This window comes from Polypterus senegalus, chromosome 8 (assembly GCF_016835505.1).
Source record: "Polypterus senegalus isolate Bchr_013 chromosome 8, ASM1683550v1, whole genome shotgun sequence".
Taxonomy (NCBI): Eukaryota; Metazoa; Chordata; class Cladistia; order Polypteriformes; family Polypteridae; genus Polypterus; species Polypterus senegalus.
This window is the reverse complement of record NC_053161.1, coordinates 55,646,597-55,673,959: the sequence shown is the minus strand read 5'-3', so window position 1 is coordinate 55,673,959 and position 27,363 is coordinate 55,646,597. Positions and strand designations below refer to the sequence as shown.

The 27,363-nt window shown below is 37.6% G+C and overlaps 1 protein-coding gene across 1 annotated transcript in view; it reads left to right on the top strand.

Moving 5' to 3' along the window:
- Positions 1-27,363, top strand: part of LOC120533951 (copine-8) — a 780,386-nt gene that overhangs the window by 378,212 nt on the left and 374,811 nt on the right. Inside the window, exon 6 of the mRNA XM_039761099.1 lies at positions 13,621-13,697. Within this exon, the coding sequence (XP_039617033.1) occupies positions 13,621-13,697 (77 nt within the window). The remainder of the gene's footprint in view (positions 1-13,620; positions 13,698-27,363) is intronic.

Below are 27,363 nucleotides of genomic sequence, written 5' to 3'. Positions count from 1 at the left end.
TATTAATTTAATCTTAATGCATTTATGACGGTGTTTGGTATATTACAAGCTAGGTTTAAAGTTTGTAACGAGGTAATGGTTGTGGTATCAAAGGCCACAGTACTTTAACAAACACTTATTGTGTTCAACTGGACACTTACATGGCAAGTGTTCATTAATATAACTTTAAAATAAACACACCTGCGGTGGGCTGGCACCCTGCCCAAGGTTTGTTTCCTGCCTTGTGCCCTGTGTTGGCTGGCAGACCCCAGTAACCCTGTTGCTAGGATATAGTGGGTTGGATGATGAATGGATGGATGAATGGATAAACACACTGGGCTCATAATTAACTCTTACGCAGTTAACAGTCTTATCAAATTTAAGTAACAATGTTACATGGGTCTCTCTACGTATTATTGTTATTATATGGTATTCCTATTTGTTTGATTGAGCTGTGTGCTGAGGTTTGTATCAGAAAGCAGGATTAGTGTAAATGCCAGTTAAAGTAATTCAGGATTAATGTAAATCAGGCAAATTCCATTCCAGAAAACCTGGACTTTAACCAAACCTGCATTTCTAGAACAGAATAGGCCAGAATTATGTGGTCTATGAGGTCAAACCTGCAGATAGCTCACTAATCCTGCTTTTTGGAACAGGTTTAGGATGTGCCTGTTCTAGAAGAGATTTAGCAAAATCCAGCTCAGTTACCTGGGCAACTAATGCTCTAAAACAAACCTACAAATAGCAGGTTTAACTTGGAGAACTAATGTTTTGAAGTCAAAATAATTAATGAGCACTACATGGACATGGCAAGCATGGACTTGGCAAATCATGGTTTTCTTCACAACATGCCACACATATTGGCAAAGCAATTGAAAAAGTGTGCCTGTCTCTGAAGTGATGTCTGCTCACACACATGCGCAGAATGTCTTCCCAAGACAGAACTAAATAACCGCTATCAAAGAGGCCTTCAACAGAGCCAGAGAGGTAAGGTAATAGATTTTAAACAACTTTAACATTTTTGAGCAGTAATAGCTGATAATAGTTTTGCTGGTGGGACAAGCTGTCTACCTTCAGCCCTTCAGTGTAGTCCCTTACCATTTAAAGAAATGCCTCTGAAGACTCTCCTCTTACACAAATACTTATACACAATATGCTTATAGTTTTGATTTAGGGTTTTGTAATGGAATGAGGCAACAATATAACTTCTTCATTGTATTGTAGATCATTTGGCTGATGGCTTTTACAAATGAGACACCAGTATGTATATAAAAATCTCGGTGCAAATATCAATTGAATACTTATTGTAATTGGTCTTAGACTTGTTTGCTATCATTGATACTGCAAAAAATAAACACAATGCTTACTTGAGGGTATTTAAAGTTTAAAGTAGTGTAATATCATCAGGGGGTCATTTTGCACAATGTGTGGTTGGTGTGTGTGTGTGTGTGTGCCCTGTGGTGGGCTGGTGCCCTGCCCGGGGTTTGTTTCCTGCCTTGTGCCCTGTGTTGGCTTGGATTGGATCCAGCAGACCCCCATGACCCTGTAGTTAGGATATAGCTGGTTGGATAATGGAAGGATGGATGGATGGATACATATAAATATAAAAAATGTATATTTTTTTGTTGTTAGAGAAATAGTAAAATTAACTTTTTCAAGAACCCTTGTTTCAGATAGGTACATTACAAAAAAAAATTAAACAACATGATAGCTTGTAATTATGGGAAGCATTTTATTTTCTTTTATGTAGTACAGTTGTGCTTGAAAGTTTGTGAACCCTTTAGAATTTTCTATATTTCTACATAAATATGACCTAAAACATCATCAGATTTTCACACAAAGTAGATAAAGAGAAACAAGTTAAACAAATGAGGCAAAAATATTATACTTGGTCATTTATTTATTAAGGAAAATGATCGAATATTACATATTTGTGAGTGGCAAAAGTATGTGAACCTCTAGGATTAGCAGTTAGTTTGAAGGTGAAATTCGAGTCAGGTGTTTTCAATCAATGGGATGACAATCAGGTGTGAGTGGGCACCCTGTGTTATTTAAAGAACAGGGATCTATCAAAGTCTGCTCTTCACAACACGTTTGTGGAAGTGTATCATGGCATGAACAAAGGAGATTTCTGAGGACCTCAGAAAAAGAGTTGTTGATGCTCATCAGGCTGGAAAAGGTCACAAAACCATCTCTGAAGAGTTTGGACTCCACCAATCCACAGTCAGACAGATTGTGTACAAATGGAGGAAATTCAAGACCATTGTTACCCTCCCCAGGAGTGGTCGACCAACAAAGATCACTCCAAGAGCAAGGCATGTAATAGTTGGTGAGATCACAAAGGAGCCCACGGTAACTTCTAGGCAACTGGAGGCCTCTCTCACATTGGCTAATGTTCATGTTCATGAGTCCACCATCAGGAGAACACTGAATAACAATGGTGTGCATGGCAGGGTTGCAAGGAGAAAGCCACTGCTCTCCAAAAAAAACATTGCTGCTCGTCTGCAGTTTGCTAAAGATCACGTAGACAAACCAGAAGGCTATTGGAAGAATGTTTTGTGGATGAGACCAAAATAGAACTTTTTGGTTTAAATGAAAAGCGTTATGTTTGGAGAAAGGAAAACACTGCATTCCAGCATAAGAACCTTATCCCATCTGTGAAACATGGTGGTGGTAGTATCATGGTTTGGGCCTGTTTTGCTGTATGTGGGCCAAGACTGCTTGCCTTCATTGATGGAACAATGAATTCTGAATTATATCAGAGAATTCTAAAGGAAAATGTCAGGACATCTGTCCATGAACTGAATCTCAGGCAGCAAGACAACGACCCTAAGCACACAAGTCGCTCTACCAAAGAATGGTTAAAGAAGAATAAAGTTAATGTTTTGGAATGGCCAAGTCAAAGTCCTGACCTTAATCCAATCGAAATGTTGTGGAAGGACCTGAAGCGAGCAGTTAATGTGAGGAAACCCAACAACATCCCAGAGTTGAAGCTGTTCTGTATGGAGGAATGGGCTAAAATTCCTCCTAGCCGGTGTGCAGGAATGATCAAAAGTTATCGGAAACATTTAGTTGCAGTTATTGCTGCAGAGGGGGGTCACACCAGATACTGAAAGCAAAGGTTCAAATACTTTTGCCACTCACAAATATGTAATATTCAATCATTTTCCTCAATAAATAAATGACCAAGTATAATATTTTTGCCTCATTTGTTTAACTGCTTTCTCTTTATCTACTTTTAGGACTTGAGTGAAAATCTGGTGATGTTTTAGGTCATATTTAAGCAGAAATATAGAAAATTCTAAAGGGTTTGCAAACTTTCAAGCACAACTGTATTATGGATAAATATTTTTGTACATATTTTATTAGTATGTATTTTAAGGAAATTGTATTTAGCATTTTATGGCTGCTGAATAATAAACCTACAGAATTTTATTTTTGTTAATAAAAAAATGAGCAGTTAACACTTGTTGTGTACAGTTTAATTATATACACATTAATATAGGACATTAGGCTTCTATGCGTCTAGTTATGCGGGAGCTTAGAGTAAAAGTTTTTTAAAGGAATAAGGGAAAATAAATGTCTAATTGGTATCGCAATCAGCTGATCAAGTAACAAAAAATCGGTGAACGGTATTGGCCTTAAAAATCCTGATCGGAACATTCTTAATGCTAGTATAGTACACTTTTCACTTATTCTACATAGAACATCCTTGGTACAATTTTGATCTATAACATCTATAACTATGAGTTATTTCTTCTTTTTGACTTGTAGTTGTAAGTTGAGTTGCTTGCCTATGCATCCATGTGTTTATAATTCTGGTACATTTAAAAATATGGAAATGTTATGCTAATTTTGACTTGATTTCTTAACAAGTAATGTTATACTCCTCACATTAAGAAATAATTCATTAAAAAGTATTTGATGTGCGTAAGAAAAGCTAAAAGACGTACACAACCACACAAAAAACAAACTCTATAATCACTTATTAAAATTCCCAAATGCAGTATTAGCAGCAGGGTTGGGAGATAAGAAATCTTGCTTTTAGTTGTCCCTAGTTGGAGTTCAGTACTAAGTAATATAAAACTGAATGAAAATTGGGACACTTCAAAATATTTCAATTCCTGGAGGTGGTACGTGAAGAAAAAAGGCTGGAAACCCCTGGCAGAGAAATATATGCCACTTAATCACATATATATCAATGGTCAGTTGCTTTGATAACTTTGCTTTGCTTAACAGGTCTGGTATTATACAAAATCATGCTGCATGATTACTGTTAGCAGTAACTGAGATTTAAGATCAGCTCAGGTTCATTGCTTTGGATTTATGTTTGTTAGGGCACTCACCATAGAATACATAAAAAATTTTGTGAGGACTTAATTTTTGGAAACCCCTGATATAAGCTAATCCATTAACAATGCCTAAGAAAGATTACATTTGTGATGGTTGTTTTGATTTTTGATTTAAATCTTTCCCGCATGTTCCAAAAGAGAAAGTTGTTGACATTTGTAAAGGCAAATTTAAATATCAAAGAAATATGATGCGCTTGGCTTATCACCAAAGTCAAAATATTCATGATACCGCTGTTACAAATTCAAAAGTTAGGCAGTAAGATCTGCAGCAGACTGTATTAGTCGACTCCCATGATTAAAACAAAACTGAAAGCATTAACTACTGCTATTTATTACAAAATGGATCACATCAGACTGCAGACCTTTAAATTTAATTGAAGATACAGTGCTGAGGGATCTCAATACACATTACTTTCACATGGCACAGTTATGTCACATAACAAGGATTTACAGTATATGGAAGGCACAGATTTTTTCAGTTTGAGCAGCGAAGAATTTATACAGCAGTCACATTCACATCCACAATTGCGATTAGTCAAGGGGCATGTGTTTAATCACACTTAAAAAAATTATGTTTTTAATATATATTGTTTGCTATTCTTGTTTTAGGAAGATGCAAAGAGTATTATTAACATATGCAATAATGTGTATATCTTTTTTATTAGACCTAGCTAAAATGTAAAATCGTTAATGTAGTTTGAGATACAGTCACTGGGGTAACAGATCTCTCCAGAACCAAAGGATCACCTCAACAGACCTTGATAAAGTCAACCACAAAAGCTATATTTAATTTTTTCAAAAAGAAAAAACATTGTATGCAGTTTTAGGCTAAATGAAACAGTGAAAACTGGGGTGTCATGCTGTGTGACGTTACAGGCAACATATGGAGAAAGGCAAGAAAATCTGCATAAGTTAGACTGTAGACAATGAAGAGTTTCATCATGATAAGAAAAGGAAAAATGAATCAAAATCAAGCAACTAGCACAACAGGTCATTTCCAAAGTACCAAAGATAACATCTGTGCTTCAAACATCAGTGGAAGTTGGAATTGGTGAAATACTATTGTCATAAACAGAGCAGATTAATGTACTTGAGCATCATAGCAAGAATGACAGAAAACGCTTCTTCTGCTTGTCCTTCTTGCTCACCTCTTCCCATTGTAGATGACTATGAGCCTATTATTATAATGTGCCAAGCAACCTGACAACTTCAGACATAGGTAGAAATAAAAATGTGCAGGTATTTGAATTTAAATAAGAAAATAATAATATTGGGTCCTCAAATTTTTCATTATTAATGCCAAAGCAGTTTTCTTCCAAACTGCAACATATTGGCCTTGCACGGCTCTAGTTTAATTTAGACTTTAAATATTTGTTTGAATAGATTTTGACTTCAGCAGGGAGGGAAATGCTTTTGAAATAAAAGAGATCACCCATGAATTGTTTTTGTAGGGACTGACAGTAGTACTAGGGTGTTGTACAGCATTAGCCATTATGGATGTAATGAGAAGTTAAGAAAAATGACACCTTTTATTGGCTAACTGAAAAGATTACAATATGCAGGCTTTCGTGGCAACTCAGGCTTCTTCTTCAGGCACGATGTATACATGTTTTTAGTTAGCCAATAAAAGGTGTCATTTTGTTTAACTTCCCATTTGGGACTGACAGGAAAAAAAGTTAAATGCAGGATATCTTTGACTGGTCTGGGTTTGCTGTGTTTTTTTATATACATATTTTAACTACAGTTATTTTTAGGGTTATCATTTAGGATTATCATCCAGTTTGAAGTGTGCTGATTTGGCCCGTTTTATATGTTCAATTATTACTCTAATTTTTGTTGTTTCTAATTGTTATTCCTTTTCATAAATGTTGCATTGATACAAAGCGCAACTGCGCCAATGTTATGAATCACTGTGTACAACCTTTGTTTGATATGTGAATGTAGCTTTTTTTGGTTTCAAATATGTATGATTTTTAGAGAAGTATGACTATCAAAAAATCTCATGGAATCAAAACTTTTTAGAAAGTATTTGCACTTGTCTCATAGCAACTCTTTTGAATCCAAACCGTCCCCAACGCTCTCATCAGTCCTGTCTCCTGGCCTTTGGGTCAGCTGCTTCTATGTACGGAATACCTGCAGGGATAAATTCGCTCAAACCAACTACTCTTATCTTTCATTTCTTGATTCCTGATTCTCTCTTGATTCTTTCTTGCCATCATGAGTTGACAAATTTGCACATGGCCTGCGGTGAAATGATGTCAAGTTGAGCAGAAACTAAAATCTTTTAGTTTTCATCAGTCTGACTTTTAAAATTGTTGTATTCATGTTGTGCATGCAGGCTCAAAAACATGAGTCAAAAGTCAGAATAGAGTCACTTTTAGCTACCATATTAAAGTAGCATTGAAAGACCTGTGCTTCTTCAGACCAGTGGACCAGTGGATAAGAAACACATTCATTTTTTCATATTTTGTTATTTTGCAGCCTTGTGTTAAAATCATTTAAATTCGTTTTTTCCCCTTGTCGTGCAACCCTCAATATGCCATAATGATAAAGTGAACACTGGATTTTAGATTTTTTTTTCAAATTTATTAACAATAAAAAACTGATATATCACATTAACACAAGTATTTAGACCCTTTACTCAACACTTACCTGAAGCATCTTTGGCAGAATTCCAGCGTAATGTTATTTTGATTATGACATGACAAGCTTTGCTTGCACACTTGGATTTGTGGATTTTCTGCCATTCCCCTCTGCAGATCCTCTCAAGTTCTGGCATGTTTGGATACAGATTGTGGGTGCACAACTATTTTCAGGATTCTTCAAAGATGTTCAGTTGTCCTGGCTCAGGCTGGGAAACTCAAAGACATTTCCAAAGTTATCCGTAAGGATATTCCTCACCAGTTTGTCCAAGTGTGAGACGTCCTTCTTTTTTATGCTGCCTCCCCAGCACACCACCACGAAGAAGAGGGCGCTCGCCACAACCGTTTGATAGAACTGTTTAGCCTTTGCTTTGTACTTTGGGTCAGTGTCCTGTTGGAAGGAAAACTTTCATCCCAGTCTGAGGTCCGGAGTGCTCTGGTGCAGTTTTTTATTAAAATATCTTTGCACTTTGTTCCGTTCAGCTTTTCCTCAACCATGTCTAGTCTCCCAATTTAAAAAACAACCCCATAGCTTGATGCTGCCACCAACAGACTAGAAAATGTTGTTTCTCACAGTCTGAGAGTCCTTTTGGTGTCTTAGTGCAAATTCCAAGATAGATAGATAGATAGAGAGATAGAGCTAGACTATCTATTAATCCCAAGGGGATATTCACATACTTCAGCAGCAGTATACTGATAATATTGAAGAGTCACATAGTGTTGGGGAGGAACGATCTCCTTAGTCTGTCAGTGGTGCAGGACTGACAGGAGCCTGCTTAGCGCCCGTCGCTCTGCCACAGATGTCAAACTATCCAGCTCCATGCCTACAATAGAGCCTGCCTTCCTCATCAGTTTGTCCAAGCGTGAGACGTCTCTCTTCTTTATGCTGCCTCCCCAGCACACCACCACGTAGATGAGGGCGCTCGCCACAAATGTCTGATAGAACATCTGCAGCATCTTATTGCAGATGTTGAAAGACGCTAGCCTTCTAAGGAAGTATAGTCGGCTCTGTCCTGTCTTGCATAGAGCATCAGTCCAATTTATCATCCACCTGCACTCCCATGTATTTATAGGTCTGCACTCTCTGTACACAGTCACCTCTGATGATCACGGGGTCCATGAGGGTCTGGTCCTCCTAAAATCCACCACCTGCTCCTTGGTTTTGCTGGTGTTCAGTTGTAGGTGGTTTCAGTCGCACCATTTAACAAAGTCCTTGATTAGGTTCCTATACTCCTCCTCCAGCCCACTCCTGATGCAGCCTAAGACAGCAATGTCATCAGTGAACTTTTGCACATGGCAGGACTCCGAGTTGTATTGGAAGTCTGATGTATATAGGCTGAACTGGACAGGAGAAAGTACAGTCCGCTGCGGTGCTCCTGTGTTGCTGACCACAATGTCAGACCTGCAGTTACCGAGACGCACATACTGAGGTCTATCTGTAAGATAGTTCATGATCCATGCCACCAGGTGTGAGTCTACTCCCATCTCTGTCAGCAGTCCCTAAGGAGCAGAGGTTGGATGGTGTTGAAGGCACTAGAGAAGTCCAGAAACATAATTCTTACAGCACCACTGCCTCTGTCCAAGTGGGAGAGGGATCAGTGTAGCATAATATAGATGTTGGCATCTTCCGCTCCCACCTTTTCCTGGTATGCGAACTGCAGAGGGTCAAGGGCGTGGCGGACCTGTGGCCTCAGGTGGTGAAGGAGCAGCCGATCCATGGTCTTCATCACATGCAACGTCAGAGGGACAGGCTCTGTCATTCAGCTCACCAGAACATGATACCTTTAGGACTGGGGTGATGCAAGATGTTTTCCAAAGCCTCGGGACTCTCCCCGGTTCCAGGCTCAGGTAGAAGATGCACTGTAGAGGACTACCCAGCTCCAACGCCAGGCCTTCCTTCAGCAGTCGTGGCGATACTCCATCTGGACCCACTGTTTTGCTGGCACGGTCTCCTCAGCTCTCTGCTTACCTGGGCTGCAGTAATTGTGGGTGGGGATGTCTCTCCTATGCCAGTATCAGCAGATGGATGGATGGAGGGTGCAGTAGTCCGAGGTGAGAGTGGGTTAGGGTGGTCAGACCTGTTAAAGAAGTTGTTCATCTGGTTTGCTCTCTCAACGTCTCTCTTGATGGTGGCAACCCGTTTTGAGCTGCAGCCAGTGATGATCTTCATCCGATCCCACACTTCTTTCATGCTGTTATTCTGCAACTTCTGCTCCAGCTTTCTCCTGTACTGCTCTTCACCACCCTGAGCTGTACTCGGAGTTCCTTCTGCACAGGCTTGAGCTCATGCTGATCACTGCCTTTAAAAGCCCTTTTGTTCTTGTGTAAAAAGACTCTTGATGTCACTTGTAATCCATGGCTTGTTGTTAACATAGCAGTGTACTGTTCTTACTGGAACTACAATGTCCATACAGAAGTTGATGTAGTCAGTAATGCAGTCAACAACCTCCTCAATGTTCTCACTATGTGACCCCTGCAGGATATCCCAGTCCGTAGTTCCAAAGCAGTCTCTCAGAGCCTGCTCTGCCTCAGGGGACCACTTCCTGAATGAGTGTGTGGTTGTACGTAGTTCCCTCACTTTTGGTTTATAGTGAGGCTGAAGCAGAACCAGGTTATGATCTGCTTTCCCAAGTGCAGGCAGCAGGGTGGCGCTGTATGCGTCTTTAACGTTTGCATACAGTAGGTCAATAGTCCTATTTCCCCGGGTGTTACAAAAAGGCCCTGGGAAAAGGCAGGTAATGTTTTGTCCAGCGTCACATGGTTAAAGTCTCCAGCACAACTGCCTCAGGGGGCTGCGTTTGTAGTTTAGCAACAGCGGCGTGGATGACGTTACCCGCTATCTCCACGTCTGCCCAAGGAGGGATGTAAACAATAACAACAATGGCGTGTCCAAACTCTCTGGACAAGTAATAGGGACACAGACTTACAGCCAACAGTTCGATGTCCATGAAGCTAAGTGGAGATTTTGACATTTACATGTCGAGTTGCACCCCCTTGTATTCACATAGAGAGTGAGTCCTCCTCCTTTCCGCTTCCTGCAGGTATTTGCATCTCTGTCCGCTCTAACTGTGCTAAACCCAGCTTCCATGTATCTTTTACTGAAGAGATGTCTATGTTCTGCCACATTGTAATAAAGTCCAGATCGGTGGAGTGTTACAATGATAGTCTTCCTTCTAGAATTTTCTCCCATATCTGCCAGGTTTTCTGGATCTCAGCCAGGGTGGCCAGCAAGTTTTTGGTCACCTCTCTTACCATGGCCCTTCTTTCACCATTACTCAGTTTGGCTGGGTGGCCAGCTCTAGGAAGAGCTGTAGTTGTTCCAGGCTTCTTCTATTTAAGAATTATGAAGGCAACTGTACTCTTGAATATCCTCATCGCTGCTTGAATTTTTACAGAATACCCCAGATTTATGGCACCACACAATCTTGTCTCTAATTTCTGCAGTCAATTCCTTCAACTTCATGGCTCATGTTATACTCTGATTCATAATTGTTTGCTGTGGAAATTTCTTTGGAGTGGTGTGTGCCTTTTCTAATCATTTCTAAACAGTTGAATTGACCACAGAACTCCACAAAGTATAGAAACATTTTGATGATGATCAACAGAAAGAGATGCACCTGAGCCAGACTCCAAGTGTCATAGCAAAGATCTTGAATATTTGTTTCTCTTCGCACTCTGTCAGTCTCGGGTATTGAGCGTTGCTTGATGTGAGGACATATTAATTTAAATGATTTTATAACAAGTCTAAATACTTTCTGAATCCACTGTACATATTAGGAATTAAGAATCATTAGTTGTGAATTCATTATCATCCCAGGTTGGTGTGTATATGTTAGCCAAATTAATTTAGTTTCATTGAGTTTTCCCCAGTCCATGAAATCAGAAATTACCTCAGAAGCACCAAAGGGGATTATTCTATGAATCAATATTTCAACTCCTCAAGACTCCTGCAATAATCAGAATGAAATATCTGCTTAGCTCAGTCTCTCTCTCACAATTCCTGACAAAAACAACCACTAGAGCAAACACTGTGGAAAATTTACTGTTTCATTTAATTGCGTTACTCTTCTTATATTCCATACTTAAGTCAGTACATTTGTATTATCTTTACTGAGATGACTGTGTACAATTAGAAAACGTTTTAGAATTTACAGATTAATGTCATGAACATACTTTAGCTACCACTGGATTTATGAGAACAACAAAAAGATTTCCCACGTTCTGATTATCTTAAATGTTATTGATTTTTTTGCCACAGCAATTATTGCTCTGCAAGTAGATTAGATAGTAGATAGTAAATTCTTATGTTTGTAGTTCTGTTTTACCTTTAATTCATCATCCTCCTTGAACATTTCAAGAAGAGAACAAGATAAATGATTTCCACAAGTCCATCGAGCAGTGACTGTCAAGATCAAATGATCATTTTTGATCAATACAAACATATTTTCACCCCTACATTCTCTGAACAATGAAAACATCATAACCAAAGCAAGTTTGACTAAGGCCTGTAGGGCTAACGACTTTTTTAAAGTGATTAGTCTAGCCAATATTTTTTCAAATCATCGACTAATCTAATAAATAACTTGTAGGATCTACAGAGACACCTGTTACTTTAAATGTAAGGCTGCTGGGATTAACTGCATATTATGGGATGGTATGTATATTATGGATATACTGTAGATGAAGCCAGTAAATGGCACACAAAGACGGCATCCTGTGGTTCTGAGTACTTTTAAAAGAATAAAGCAGCAGAACATGTAACATGGTTTTTGAGTAAAAAACTAAATATTTAAAATAAATAGTTATGGATGTTGCTTGAGTTCCTTCATCTTGAATGGACTAGGAAATTGAGTTAATTTGCCAGACTCGTAGCAAAAGTTCAAACAGCACGAACAACTAACGTTCATGGGCCCACTTCAAGACAAAGTGGAATAGTGTAGTTACTTGCTGCTGTGTAATGGTGACAAAGGACATGACATCTACAACAGACGACAGTAAGAAATTAGAAACATATTATAACCATTTTGAGGCTTATGTAATGCCAAATGCAAACCCAATGCGTGTGCTACAAATTTAATGAAAAGGTACAGGCACCTGGTGAATCGCTTGAACAGTACGGCTTCTAGTCAAAGACTAGGCATATGGGAATAGCTAGAAACATCTGTTACTTTATATGTAAGGCTGATGTGATTAAGTGCATATTATGGGATATAGATGGAGGAAGTAAATAGCACACAAACAAGCCATCCTGTGATTCTGAGTCCTTTTAATAGAGTAAAGTGACAGAATATATAACAAACTTGTCGGTCAACAATAATAATTTTGGATTAAAAACAAACATGAACTTTTATCATTAAAAAATCAACATTGTATTGTGTAATAAAGTGCAAAAGGAAATGTAAATTCAAAATCTTTCCGAATCTAAATAATTTTAGTTCACAAATAAACATTTGATAACAAAAGTAGTGCAGTTTGAATCAGTTCTTACAGATCACATCAGCTTAGCAGTACAATAAAAGTGGAAATACACAAGGTGAAGTAACTGTGGAGCTTTTTTTAATCAGATTTCAATAACAATCTGTTTAGCAGTCCAACATTAGTGCAAAAATCAGTTTAAGTAACTCTTGAACTAAACTTATTAATTCAAGTAACACCAGTTTATGTATCAAAAATTTGGGCAAAAAAAACTAATATAAATTGAGGGTAAATTAACGCATCATAAACCTCACTAGCTAACAATATGTTATTCTGCTTATTATACACTACTTCTGTCACACAGTACATTATATTTACATCATATCTTTTTTTTTAAAAAACTAATTATAAGCTTTTTCTGAAAAATCCTACTACTGTATCGTTGCTGGGGTTACAGGTCCTTTGTGAAGTTCAGCGCTCAGAAAAATAAATGACTGTAGAATGCAGCGATTTACCAATCAGAACTGGTGGTGTCTTCATAAAAGTCTCCAAGATGCGTCCGTCTTGGATGTTCCTGCATAGCTGTTATGCTGCTATGATACGCCATTTCACATTTGTAGAGTGTACAGGACACAGTGTTAATTGGCTTTAGCTTAAAGTACTCCTATACTTTAGAAGTCTGCGGTCTTTTAAACGAAATATTTGCAGAAGAACTTGGCGCTGCCTTGTTGATCCTTTGGTAAACATATGTTAATGTGAAGGACAAAATAGATTTTCAGGCATTTATTCTTGAGTCATTTACAGAATTAGCTGAGAAAATCACCAGTATTTCAATTCCATGAACTGAATGACTATTTACAAATTAACTCTGCAATATGATACAGTAGGTACACTTTTAACCTAGTCTTGGAGCAACTGGGTACCTTGCAATCTCTTTTTCCATTGTGAAGCGCCTTTATTAGCAAACAACAGTTTAAAACACTTAACAGAAGCCAATGTGTGATTAATTCTTTTTTTAATGCAGTTTAAAAGACACTTGTGCTCAGAATATGCCATGAGCTTGTGTGTGTTTTCCCAAGACAAAACCAGGAATGAGCTTTAATACTGACAGATCAGATAATTAAAAATAAGCAAAACAATGTTGAGGGTCATTGCTATAATCTATTTAAAAAACTGTCAGCTGTTAAATGTGCTATGTAAGCCATGTATTAAATCTGAGCCTTTTCTTTTAGGACTTCTTGGGCCAAGCACAGTGTACTCTGGGAGAGGTGGTGGGATCTCATGGAAACCGGCTAGAGAAGTCATTGGTGTAAGTATGGATAAGCCAGTTATTGTTGAAGACTACAGTATCAGCTCTATGTACACTATGCAGCATTATAAGTAATATTCAGTAAGCCCCAGTTTGAATGTGGATGTAATCCTTATTTATGTTTGATGTTGATTGAAGGCTGACAGGTATGTGTTACAGAATTTCAAGTAACGTGAAGTCTGGTATTGTCTACAAAGCATATATTCCAATGGGAATAGTGTCTTTCTTTCACAGTAAATGACATTGTTGTCATTTTTCTTTAAGTCTTTTAAAGAATACAAAGGTAATAATTTTAAGTTTATACTAAAACTTTAATGGCTAAAATGGAAACATCATTTGTGCTTTTTACTAATGAATCAAATAAAATTGTATTCTTTGATATGACACAATGTTTTTAATAGCTCATGAGTGATCTTTGAGTATTTGTTAGATGGTATTATGGAAACATGAACATGTTAAATTACATTTTATATCAAGAGGTGGCACATTACCTTGGGAGTTTCCAGTTCATCTGCAGAATATTAAACAATTGTTTTATTTTAAAATCACATACAGATGTTTATATATAGAGAGTTGCACAGTGGCACATTAGATAGCGCTAATATTCACATATTCACTTTCTCCCTGTATCTCCTTTTTGGGTTCTCCTTTGGCTACCATTATTTTCCTCCTACTTTTCCATAGATGTGCTTTTTGTGTTAATTGGTGATATTTTGGTGTTATTTTTATTGACATGGATATACTGTTTTACTGTTTTATTGATATGTGTTGTAGGAAGAACGACCATAAGACATTGCAAAGGTTTGGGGCAGCCACCCGTATAATTTTTCCCGGCTGCAAAACTGGTGCCAAAGACATATTCATACAACAGAGTCCAAAACAGAATTGCTCTATTATCGACAAGATGGCGGCTTTAAAGGCCAGTAAAGGAAGTGATGTCATCAGGACCGGAACTGGAAGTGATGTCGTTGGCTGCCCCAGAGCCAAGCGGGATTTTTCTAGAATGGTCTGCTAGGGATCGAGAGAGAGAATTAGTGCACTTCGCCACCCCCTGGTCGGGCGTGGAATTACATGTATTCAAGCCTTTTAGTTGTCTCCTAAACACGCGTGTGTGACAGTGTGTGTGCCTTGCAATAGACTGGTGCCCACTCCAGGGTTGTTTTAATGCTTTGTGCCCAGTACTGTTTGGATAGGCTGTAGATCCCAGGAATCTTGAATTAAATTAGGCAGGTTTGAGAATGTGTATAAGCATACATATACAGTGTTTTGTTTATGCTTTATTATTATTTTACATGCTTGTATTCATTGTTCCCTCTCTGTTTGTCTGGGTCAAATTTGGCAAGACAATTTTTTACCCGCTTTTACCAAACCAATTTCCTTCAAACTTTGCATGTAGGCTGATCTCCTGGGATTTGTATGTCAATTATGTCAAATTTCCCAAACTTTAGCATGGTGCTCCTTTCCTTTTTTCATTGTAGAACTGTACAAAACAAAAACTATACACTAATCTTGCATAATATGCTGAAAATAAGTGTGTCATCTTTAACTTTAATCCTGCTCACTTAACTATTCACAATAGCATGTATTTTAAGACCAAACTTTTGCAAACCACTGCATCTATGTACGTTTTCCTTCCATAACAAAAATAATACAGTAGCGTTTCCATTTACTTTTTCTTCTCTTGATCCTGTATTTTTTTGTTTGTTTCTGGAATAACCCAACAAAGATGACCTACTGTACAGGTGCCGGTCATAAAATTAGAATATCATGACAAAGTTGATTTATTTCAGTAATTCCATTCAAAAAGTGAAACTTGTATATTAGATTCATTCATTACACACAGACTGATGTATTTCAAATGTTTATTTCTTTTAATTTTGATGATTATAACTGACAACTAATGAAAGTCCCAAATTCAGTATCTCAGAAAATTAGAATATCAATTAAGACCAATGCAAAAAAAAGAATTTTAGACCCACTGTCTGCAGAAATCCGCGAACCAGCGAAAAATCTGTGATATATATTTAGATGTGCTTACATTTAAAATCCTGATAGAGTGAAACCGAAAGTCGGCGCAATATAGCGAGGATTACTGTGTATATATATATATATATATATATATATATATATATATATATATATATTGATATGCATATTCAAAGAGACGTAATTCTGGGAGGAGACAGGGCGGGACAGCAGGTGCGTGCACATGCGTTACTTTTTACACTGACCGGGATTTCTGTAGTGGAAGAACGTGGAAGTTGGCCTATGCACAAATTTATGCATCTGGATTTTTTTGTGCGTACACATATTTCCGCATTTGGCTGTACACCATGTTTTAGTGTGAATTCTATGCACGGCATTATCCATGAGACCCCTGGATTTGATCCCCCAGTCTGACCTGTCTGTCTGGTTTCCAATCACATTCTAAAGCTTTAGAAGATGGATGGATAAAAGTATATCCATTTACAAGGCATATGAACTACAAAGTTAAACTCTGACTTGTATTTTTTGCTGTATAACATTTTTGAGAATTTGCCTTTTTCTAAGGAAAAAAAAACAAAACAAACACACTCTTAATTATCCCGCAGTAACATTTGAAACAATCACATTCCTGTCCTTTTACTCACACCCAGCACAGAAAGAAGGCTTCATAATACCTACATTCGGTTAGATAATGGCATTAGAATACAACAGTGACCAAATTAGCCAAACACAATTATTATGACAAATGTTTATCTCCATGACACCCATAAAATAGAGCTGTGAAGTTAAAGAAAACTTACACAGGGAGCAACAAAAGTGCTCTGTCTTATGGCAGTGTTCACAAAATGGGTCCAATCTTTCACATGTCCCAACAGCTTACATATCCATTACAGTGACATGGTTCTCCTGCCAATCATTTGTGACCCACTTTGTCTTACTGAACAAGAGGCAGTCCCTATTTTCATCAACAAATGATGGCCTTGCCTCTAAAAGTGATGTTAAGTGCAGTCCAAGGTAGTAAGAATGTTTTACTTACTTAATGTCACATTAAAACCTCACTCCCCTATAGGGCTGCACAATTTAGTCGTATATTAATCACAATTACAATTATGACTTCCATGATATACTAATCACAAAAAGCGCCTATTATTGCTTTCAATGTACTGTAGTACTACTACTCTGTTAATGACCAAGCTTTCCAAGTTGCAAACTGCTTGAAGCAAAAGAATTTTGTAACCTGTCACAAATATAACAATAACAACAACAACATTTATTTATACAGCACATTTTCATACAAAAAAAATGTAGCTCAAAGTGCTTTACAAAATGAAGAATAGAAAAATAGAAGACACAGTAAAAAATAAAAACAAGTCAACATTAATTAACATAGAATAAGTAAGGTCCAATGGCCAGGGTGGACAGAAAACCAAAAAAAAAAATCTCCAGACGTATATATATATATAGTCTACATGCGAGTGGTTTGGCAAACCTGTGGGATTCACATCATATGAATAGAAGAAGAATCAAACTGAATGCATTTTTAGAAGTCTGATCTTCTTAAAAAGCCTCTAGAAGAATTGAGAAATTTAATATTTAATCTGGATCACCTGACACTTTTTAACAAGTTTTAGTACCAAAAATGAAGGGAATCATCTGCAATATGGAATTACTTAGTTTGTCCTCTGCTGTTTATCTCCATTATTAATATTTTTCTAATAGGCTTGTTTTTTAACGTAGGTTATTACAAAATTTGACATTTGCTTCTTGGCAGTGTTGTCACTCTTCAACTAGACTTTTATGATCTATTGACATGATACCTTTCTCTGCCTTAACAGTTGTTTGTTAAAGAAGTTAATACAGTGTCAAAACTCATGCAGATATTTTTTTCTAGTGGTTTTCACCTTGTTTTAGGTGTATGTGTGTTCTGTGAAAGGATTAGGATATACACCAAGGTTACAGGATAAAGGAAAATGTATTTCAGTGAGTATGAGCCCATCACAGCTTGGGATGGAGGGAGACTAAGCACTTAATTGTGAAGCCATACTCTCACACAGAGCTGTCTTTTCCTCTATACACTCACTCATGTCACACAAAGCAGCTGCAAAGCTGAGATATCAGGCTTTCAGGTGCTTTTCTTTTGATACTGCAAACCTCAGGTGCAATATTTGCTGCTGATTACACTCCAGGGTCCTGAGTGAACAATACTTCTGTATTGAGTGCCTCATGTCCAAATCATTAAACAGAAAAAAGTGCATCATGTCCATTTCCACAGATGCTGATTCAACTTTCAAGATAACATAAAGTGAAGAAAACTACTGTATGTCAGTTTGTTAGTTTTGAAAAATTCCCAAAATGTATACCACTAGTCTACCGTGGATGCTGAGGAGCCAGTTCATATCATTACTGGGCTAAAATAAAAAAATGTAAGCCTGCATGCATGCTAAGTAGTCTCAGTTCAATACAAAACAACTCTAATCTATCTGTAAACCACATCTGATTGAAACATGATGTCAACCAAAAAGTTATTATAAAAAGTTTGCAAAAAGCTTTTAAAAGATGTGTTCATTAAATATTAAAAACACTGACCAAAGGCATCAATCCATCCATCCATTATCCAACCATCATCACATTTTTACATTTACAATATAAAGTCAAGGATGATGCCAAGTCAAGTTGTAATCTTAAATAAAGTTAAATAGTTCCTGTTAAAGGTAGCTAATTTTTATTACTTGCTTCATACAGTATTTCACACCAATAAAGATGCTTAGCAGGAAATTTGTGCTTAGAGATTAGAGTGTAGCAGCAGAACTATTAGTAATTCAGGAATAAGTCCTAAAGACACTTCTGAAATGATGACATAATGGAAAATGTGTTAGAAGGTTAGAAATGTAATTGGTAGTCATTTTCACATTTAGCAGTTTGCAGGCTTGTATATGACTTTAGCATTACATGACCACTGTTATTTTTATACACTTAGAACTGAACAATTGTCATTATGAACAAAAGTTCACCTACCCATCCAATTGTCCTTTCTAACACAATACTAAAGGCAAATTGTTATTGTCTTTGTATTTCTTTTGTTCTGTTATTGGCTCCCAGGCACTTCCAAATAAATAAGGCTTAGATGTTGCATTGAAAAAACATCTGTTAATATGAAAAGACATCTGTTAATACTGTAGAATTGACTACCTGTTGTGTGCTCTAGCCTTAATAAATGTTTGTTAGATAATTTCATCAAATAGTTAGTGACAGTTGTTTAAATGTTTTTCTGATATTTAGGAAAGAAATTATGATTTTAAATCACTTAACAATCACAGTGACATGCTTCAACTCCCAGCTCAAAAGCATTCATAATCATTATCACATCTAGGGAAGAATAAGAAAGACTGCCAGTCATATTGATAACTGCAGATAGCAGTTCACGCATGTATATCTTAAAAGTTACTTGCATTTTTGTAACTTGCCTCATTTCTACAACCTTACAAGAGGCACAGTATTCCTCACTTAACCTATATATTTAATAAGTCTTAATATTAAGATCTTTTAAATCATGAATTTTTAAAAATGACTATAGTTTTTGTAATTTATTGCAGCTTATCTTTACATATATATGAATAGTCTACAACAGACCAGAAAGTAACATAAAGAATTACCTTCTCATTAAAAAAAAAAATACCTCAGTTGCTTGGCTTTTTCCACTGGCAGCTATAAACTGGCCGTGCGTGTGTGTGTGGGAGAGAGTGAATACATGAGTAAGTATGCCCTTTGATGCGCTGACATTCTATTCAGGGTTGATTCTTGCCTTGTTCTCCATACCACCACAAACAAAAGCAACAACAATATTTATTTATATAGCACATTTTCATAAAAACAATGTAGCTCAAAGTGCTTTACAAGACGGCAAAAAGACAATTACACGAAAAGAAAAAGAAAAACAAATTAGATTAGGCAAAAAAAGGTAAGGTCGTAATCACCAACACGAACGGAGATAAAATCGTCGAACACAAAAATATAATGCGCACTTTCAGAGACTACTATAAATCCCTATATACTACTGAGTTTAAAGAAGACAATACATACTCTAATGCATTTCTGGATACATTACAGATACCACAAATAGACGCTTTTAGTGCGGAGGAACTTGATAAACCTTTGGCGTTATCAGAATTACTAGATGCTATAAAGTCACTCCAAGGCGGGAAAGCAGCAGGCCCTGATGGCTACCCTGCAGAATTTTACAAGAAATTCTCCGCTCAGCTAGCTCCCCTCCTATTAGCAACATTTACAGAAGCCAGAGATAACCAATCTCTTCCACAAACCTTTCGCCAAGCACTAATCACTGTTTTTCCAAAACAAAATAAGGACTTATTACAATGTGCATCATACAGACCAATTTCACTTCTGAATAACGACGTTAAAATACTCTCTAAAATCTTAGCCAGAAGGATGGAGAAAGTGCTCCCCTCGGTAATATCACAAGACCAAACTGGATTTATTAGGGGCCGGCACTTATCTTCAAATCTTCGACGCCTGTTTAATGTAATATACTCACCAACTAAATCAAACACCCCAGAAATATTATTATCATTGGATGCAGAAAAAGCATTCGACATGATTGAATGGAAATACCTTTTACTACATTGGAGAAGTTTGGGTTTGGCCCAAACATTTGTGCATGGATTAAATTACTGTATACTAACCCAGAAGCTTCAGTTTGCATCAATAACATTTGCTCAGACTACTTTAAACTAGAACGTGGCACTAGACAAGGATGCCCCTTGTCACCGCTGCTGTTTGCATTGCCATTGAACCACTGGCAATACATTGTCGAAATACTGATCAGATAAAGGGGATTAGCAGAGAAGGACTGGAACAGAAAATCTCATTATATGCAGATGACATGGTACTGTATATATCAGACCCAGAAAATTCTGTGCCTGCAGTCTTAGCAGCACTCACAGAATTTCAAAAGATCTCTGGTCTCAGAATTAATCTGAATAAAAGTGTACTCTTTCCAGTGAATTCTCAAGCATATAATATTAGATTAGACACCCTACCTTTTATCATTGCAGAACAGTTTAAATACCTCGGGTAAACATCACAAGTAAACATAAAGCTCTTTATCAACAAAATTTTGCCGTCTGCATGGAAAAAATTAAACAAGACTTGCATAGATGGTCAACCCTTCATCTCACACTAGCTGGAAGAATTAACACTGTTAAGATGAATATTCTTCCTAAGCTCCTTTTTTATTTCAAAACATCCCAATATACATTAATAAATCATTCTTTAGGCAATTAGATTCAACAATAACCTCATTTATTTGGAATTCAAAACATCCACGCATCAAAAGAGCGACCCTACAAAGACAAAAGGCAGAAGGTGGCATGGCTCTACCTAACTTCCAGTTTTATTACTGGGCAGCAAATATACAGGCGATAAGAACCTGGACACAAATAGAAGAACATACACAGGCTTGGACCACAATAGAAGTAAAATCCTGCAGTACTTCTTTGTATTCCTTGCTATGTGCTCCAATAAACACACGTTATCGGCAATACACTAATAACCCAATTGTGCTCCACTCACTTAGAATCTGGAACCAATGTAGAAAGCATTTTAAGACGGAGAAGCTTCTATCTGTGGCACCTCTGCAAGAGAACCACCTCTTTCAACCTTCACAAACATATGCAGTTTTTAATATCTGGAAAAATTTGGAATTAACTTGCTTAGAGATCTTTATATAGACAACGTCTTTGCATCCTATGAACAATTACATTCCAAATTTAACATTCCAGCTACACATTTCTTTCACTATCTTCAAATCAGGAACTTTGTTAAACAGAACCTTCCAGATTTTCCTCATCTTGCACCCTCATCCATGCTGGAAAAATATTGCTCAATCTCAAGGACTTAGACTCCATCTCTACAATATATAAAATCATTTTACAATCCCTCCCTTTCAAAGATCCAAGAGGACACTGGGAAAAGATCTCTCAATTAATATATCAGAAGAGGAGTGGAAAGTAGCAATGCAGAGAATTCACTCGAGCTCCATATGCAAAAGCATACAATTATACAACTCAAAATTATATATCGAGCACATCTGTCTCGACTAAAACTCTCAAAATGTTTCCAGGGCATGATCCAACCTGCGAACGCTGCAAAAGTCCAGCCTCACTGGGTCACATGTTCTGGGCCTGCACCAAATTAACATTATTCTGGACAAAAATTTTAATTACCTTCAGACAGCCTTGGATTCACAATCCCTCCTAACCCATTAACAGCTGTGTTTGGGGTTCTTCCAGAGGGGCTTAAAGTGGAGAAAGACAAACAAATTGTGATTGCATTCACTACACTGTTGGCACGCAGACTTATTCTGATAAACTGGAAGAACCCAAACTCTCCTCTTTTAAGTCAGTGGGAAACTGATGTGTTATATTATTTGAAATTGGAAAAAATCAAATACTCAGTTAGAGGATCCGTACAGACGTTTTTCAAAACATGGCAGGATCTAATCAGTAATATTTTAAAATAAGTTCATGAAGCATAGAGAATTTATTAATTTAGGTATGTTTAAAAGCTTAAGTTTTATGCCGTTTGGCTTGCTCTCTCTCTCAAGGGTGGGGATCGATCTGTTCTTAACTCTATTTTTCTTTTTGTAAAAACTTGATTGCTTTGTATGGAGTGTAATAAAATTAATAAAAAAAAAAAAAAAAAGGTAAGGTCAAATAGCTGGGAAAACAAGAAAACAAACTAAATGTACAGGGGTTCCAAGGCCAACATGATAGCATTAGGTGACGTTGGTCTTGTGGACAGCTAGGACACCCATCTTCATTCCATCCACGCAGGGCTGCAAGATGCCTTGATCAAGTGGCAGTGGTGCAGAGCACCACCACAGAAGAACTGGAAAAGACAGCAGAGAATAGTGGAGATTAGTACATATCTCTGAAGAATAGGATAATATAAGCCAGTATAGACTATCAAGAGACAGAGGGGTTGGGAGCATGTGCTGATTACAACACGTTGCCGCACCCACCTGGATTGGGTTCTGAGGGCAGCCGTGCAACGGGTGACACCTTAGCACCAGACTAAACAGTGTGAGGTTTTTTTAACAGTAGCTGGGGTGCCAATCCTGCCATCAACCCCCAAGTTTTCCCTGCAAGTTGGAGGACCTGCTTGCAGTGTTGGATGCAGATTAACGTCAAGAATACAACTAAAATGTACCTATGAAAAAGCAGAGTAGGCTCAGAATCCATAGTTGCACAGTGGAGTTGATCCTCACTGGCTACATCACATTCTGGTAGGACTCCTGCCCAGCTCAAGAATTTAATGCCCATAAAGATGGTGGGAAAGGCAGTGCAGAATGGTACTGACACCCAGCTGCCTTCTCTTAGAAAGACAAACACTATAATTGAAGATGTACTGCCATGTTTCTCACTCTTACTTTCTAAGAAATGGTACAGGGTTATCAGCACCTGAACTAGTAGATTCAGGGACACTTTCAACCCACAGGTCACTAGGCTGCTGAATAGTTAAACAAAAAAACAAATACGGTAAATCCTTGGTAAACGCAGATTCATTGAATTCTGCACATATGACAATAATGACTAAAGATTTTGTTGAATTACTTTGATTTTCAAATTTTCTCTTGGACTATTTTATTTGCTTTTCAGTGGAATTTAGGGACAGTTTTGTGTAGTTTGTAAATTTCTCATACTAATTTTATTTGCATGTTAATTCAATTGTATTTTGCACCAAGCACAGTTTCTGTATTACCACAATGCAATATTAATATGTTCTGGTAAATTGTATTCTTTTTTTCTAAATTTTATTTTAATAAACGTCGTGTCACAGTTTTTAACCTTAAAACGCTAATTTTTGTCTCATTTTAATTATCAGTTCATATGACATGTTCTCTGACCATGTCCTCAGAAATTAACGCGACATGTGCGCAAGTTGCAGTACCACCCAAAAGTCAAAGGGCGCAGTGTGATAAAAGTTGGAATGTAACGTCGAAAGTCTCTACTATCTACATGTGACAGAAAGCCATTTTGAGGATACTCCGGGACAGATGTGCATGCTTCTATGTTTAATGAATGGTTCAATGTACTGAAGCAAAATGGCGACATACAAATGCATTTGTGGTGCTTTTATATTCAAGCATTGCATATTCCCCAATGTAATGACTCGATACATTTTAAAGATCTAACATACCATCTTCTGTGCTGTCTTTTTTGTGAAATGGAAATTTCGGCTTTAATCATGAAATGTCCACTTTAACCTCTGTGGTAGTCGACCCGGACACAGACAGGCAGACATGTTCATGTCACCCACAACACGTTTATTTACACTACTATATAACAAGTAGCAATTGCCACACAACCCCAAAGTCCTGGCCAACACACAACAATGCCTTCTCTCTTCAGGCTGCCTCCTTGCCTCCGCCAGAGACCTCGTCCTCTTCCACCCGACTCTAGTCCTTGTATGAAGGGAGGCAGCCCCTTTTATCCTCCCCCGGATGTGCTCCAGGTGTGTCCTGGCAATCTTTCATCGACACGGCCCAGTGTGGCGGAAGTGCCGGCTGGATCCCTGGAAGCACTCCGGGTGTCCCCGCTCCTCTTCCCCCCAGCACTTCCGGGTGTGGCGGTCCAGGGCTCCAAAGGCATAGGGACCATGACCATGGGCCCCTGCAGAGTTGAGCTTCAAAGCTCTGTACCCGTGGCCCCCAAAGGTACCAGGACGGTCGCCCCCACGTGGTCTGGGGAAAGCATAAGCCCTCCTCTGGTCCTCCTGGGCGTCCAGGCCGGGTCGCACACCACTCCCCCCTGCCATCTCGTAGTTTACTTTATCATTAAAGCAGATCGTCATAAACGTCATCTTAAAACTGACCCAGTTGTTGATTTCTACGTGCTTCTGGGGCTTCATTTTTACCTGACAGCAGTGGCAATCAGCAATAGATCACCACACAGAACACATTAAATTTATGATATTCCAACTCTTTGCACATTTAGAATCCTTAGATTTATATTTGATATCACTTTTATGATGAAATGCATTAAGGTATGCAAGTTAAATTTTACAGATAAATCATTAACTTCGTTTAAATAAAGAATACTGGTAATAATTGCACATATGGAGGTGGCACGGTGGTAGTGCTGCTGTTTCTCAGGGAGTCATGTCACTGCTGTTCCCTGCCTGGAGTTTGCATGTTTTCCTGGTGGGTTTCCACAGTGTGCTCCACTTTCCTTCCAAAGATATGCAGGTTTGGTGATGCTAAAATGACGCTAGTGTATGTGAGTGCTTGTATTCACCTTGCGATGAGCTGATGCCCCGTTTAGGGATTATTTCTGCCTCGTGCCCAATGCTATCTGGAATGGGTGCATCCCTGGATTGATGGATTTATTCATTAAAGTCCATCCTTTTCAGAGATATTGTAGCAAGGTGTCCTCGGAATTTACTGGATGTTTCAGGCAATTCACAACACAGCAAAGCTGAACCAGTTCTCACCGTGATAGTATCTCCCACTGCCACCTGGTGGAATCTTCCAGATATACGTAAAGTACGCCCACAAGTATAAACAGTACAATGCTTGTGTAGCAGTAGCATCTGTTGGAGCATGTGTTGCGTCGCGTGAAGTATAACCCTGGCCTTAGTGTCAGTATATAATAACATAATATTCTTTCATTATTAACTTAGCTAGTTCATTTATGTGTGGCAACATCAGGATACATTGCCTTTTATTTTCAGAAGGTACAATGACTTTCTTTTAATGAGTGTGTTTTACGGGAGTTGAACTAGCACATTGTGCTATACGTTTACATTAAATTGATCAGTTTTACTTGACTTCAGTTTTTAGGTTAAGACACCCTTTTCAAATATGATACATATACTAAAGGTGAAAAGAAGATCATTTGTTGCTAGTAATAAAAATGATGTTATATTAACCAAAGTACTTTCTGCGGTACAGGTTCAAGATATACTCACATTAACTAAACATACCTGAGTACTGTGTTAGCTAAATGAATAAGTTATAATGTGGAATATTTTTGACATTAGGAGAGCTAGCTGCTCTAACTCTAAAAATGTATTTTTCCATAGCAACCTAATATCTAAAATATGACAATCATGTAATACTGTTTGTACTACCAAATCAAATACTGTTTTTTTTTATTATCATGTGATTGATATGTTATTGGATGTAGGCTTTTTTTCTTAATTTTTTGAGGTGATACATGAGAATTTTAGTGACAGCTGTTATTGAATTTATATTTTACTTGGCCCCTCAGCTTATTGTTTCATTTAATTGGTTTAGCCTTTTTGCAGACAGTTCTTATTTGAACCTTTCAAAAAATCTATTGCCTTTTTTAATAAAGAGCAACACAGATGTTGGTTGCAGATGTTATTACATTTGGTGCTGTGTTATTATGTTTATTGCATTACCTGGCATGACAACTTACACAATGTGCAGGGATTTCGCTGTTCAATCTTTGGCACAAGGGGATAACGTTGAAAGGTGGAATATCAAAGAAAATGGGCCTAATGATAATGTAATAACATTTATCTGAAACAAGCCATTTTAATTACATGATTGTATTAATGAATGAAACTAGCTGCAGCCAGAATTTATATTCTAGTCAAGCTGTGCAGTTTAGCCAAAGCATTGCTTTGTAATCCTTATCCAAAGTACCCTAGGGACTATTTTAGGATGCATTTTGCTATCAATTCTGGAAATATTGTTAGATTTGCTTTCATGATAGTCCTGGATTAAAATGGGTTGCAGTATTCACAGTTGACGATTTGAAGTTTTGGGTGGATTGGTTACGGTCAGTTAATTGTCATTTAACTGGTTTTGTTGCTAGGAGGACTGGCAAAGAGCAATCCAGAATTTGAACCTCAGTAGTTTTCTAATTAAATTTAAGACAATCTTGTCTGGAACATTTCTACAGGGTTCCAGGCCTGGCCTGGGAGCATTTGCTAGCACATACCTTTTAGTTAGGCAATTCATGTAGCCGGATCAGACTCAACCTTAGCACTGACAAGGCAAAGGCTGAGGGTTAGGTGCAGTGTGAGGAATGAACTTTGTTACTATGAATGCACCTCTCAACACCAGATGTGTCCCAGGGCCATACCTGTCTGAAGGTAACCTCTGGATCAGTACCATTCAGCTGATTTCTAGCATTTCTCAGAAATGTATCCTCAAGCAGTATCCATCTGCGCTGCTGTATTCTTGTTAAAGAACTCAATCAGCCTAATTCCCCTTATAATTTTAAATACTTCTATCATGTCACCTCTTAATTTTAGTTTGCTTAAACTGAAAATATTCAGCTTCTTCAATCAGTCATTATAGCACATACCTTTCCCTCCTGTAGTCAACCCATTTGCTCTTCTCAGTGTTTTCTGTAGTGCTGCTATGTCTTCTTTGTTATAAACCTGCACACAATATTCTAGGTATCTCCTCATTAATGCATTGTATAGTTTAAGCATAACCTCTGTTGATGTGTACTCCACATATCAGTCTGTGTTACTTAATATCATTTTAGCCTTCTTCTATACGCTGTCTAGATGTGAACATTTATGAGTCCACTATGACTCATAAGATGTATTTTCAAGTTTCAGATCCTTTATGTATTCAAATCTCAGATTTATACAATATTTTAGAAAGAGCAGCTGGAGCAGC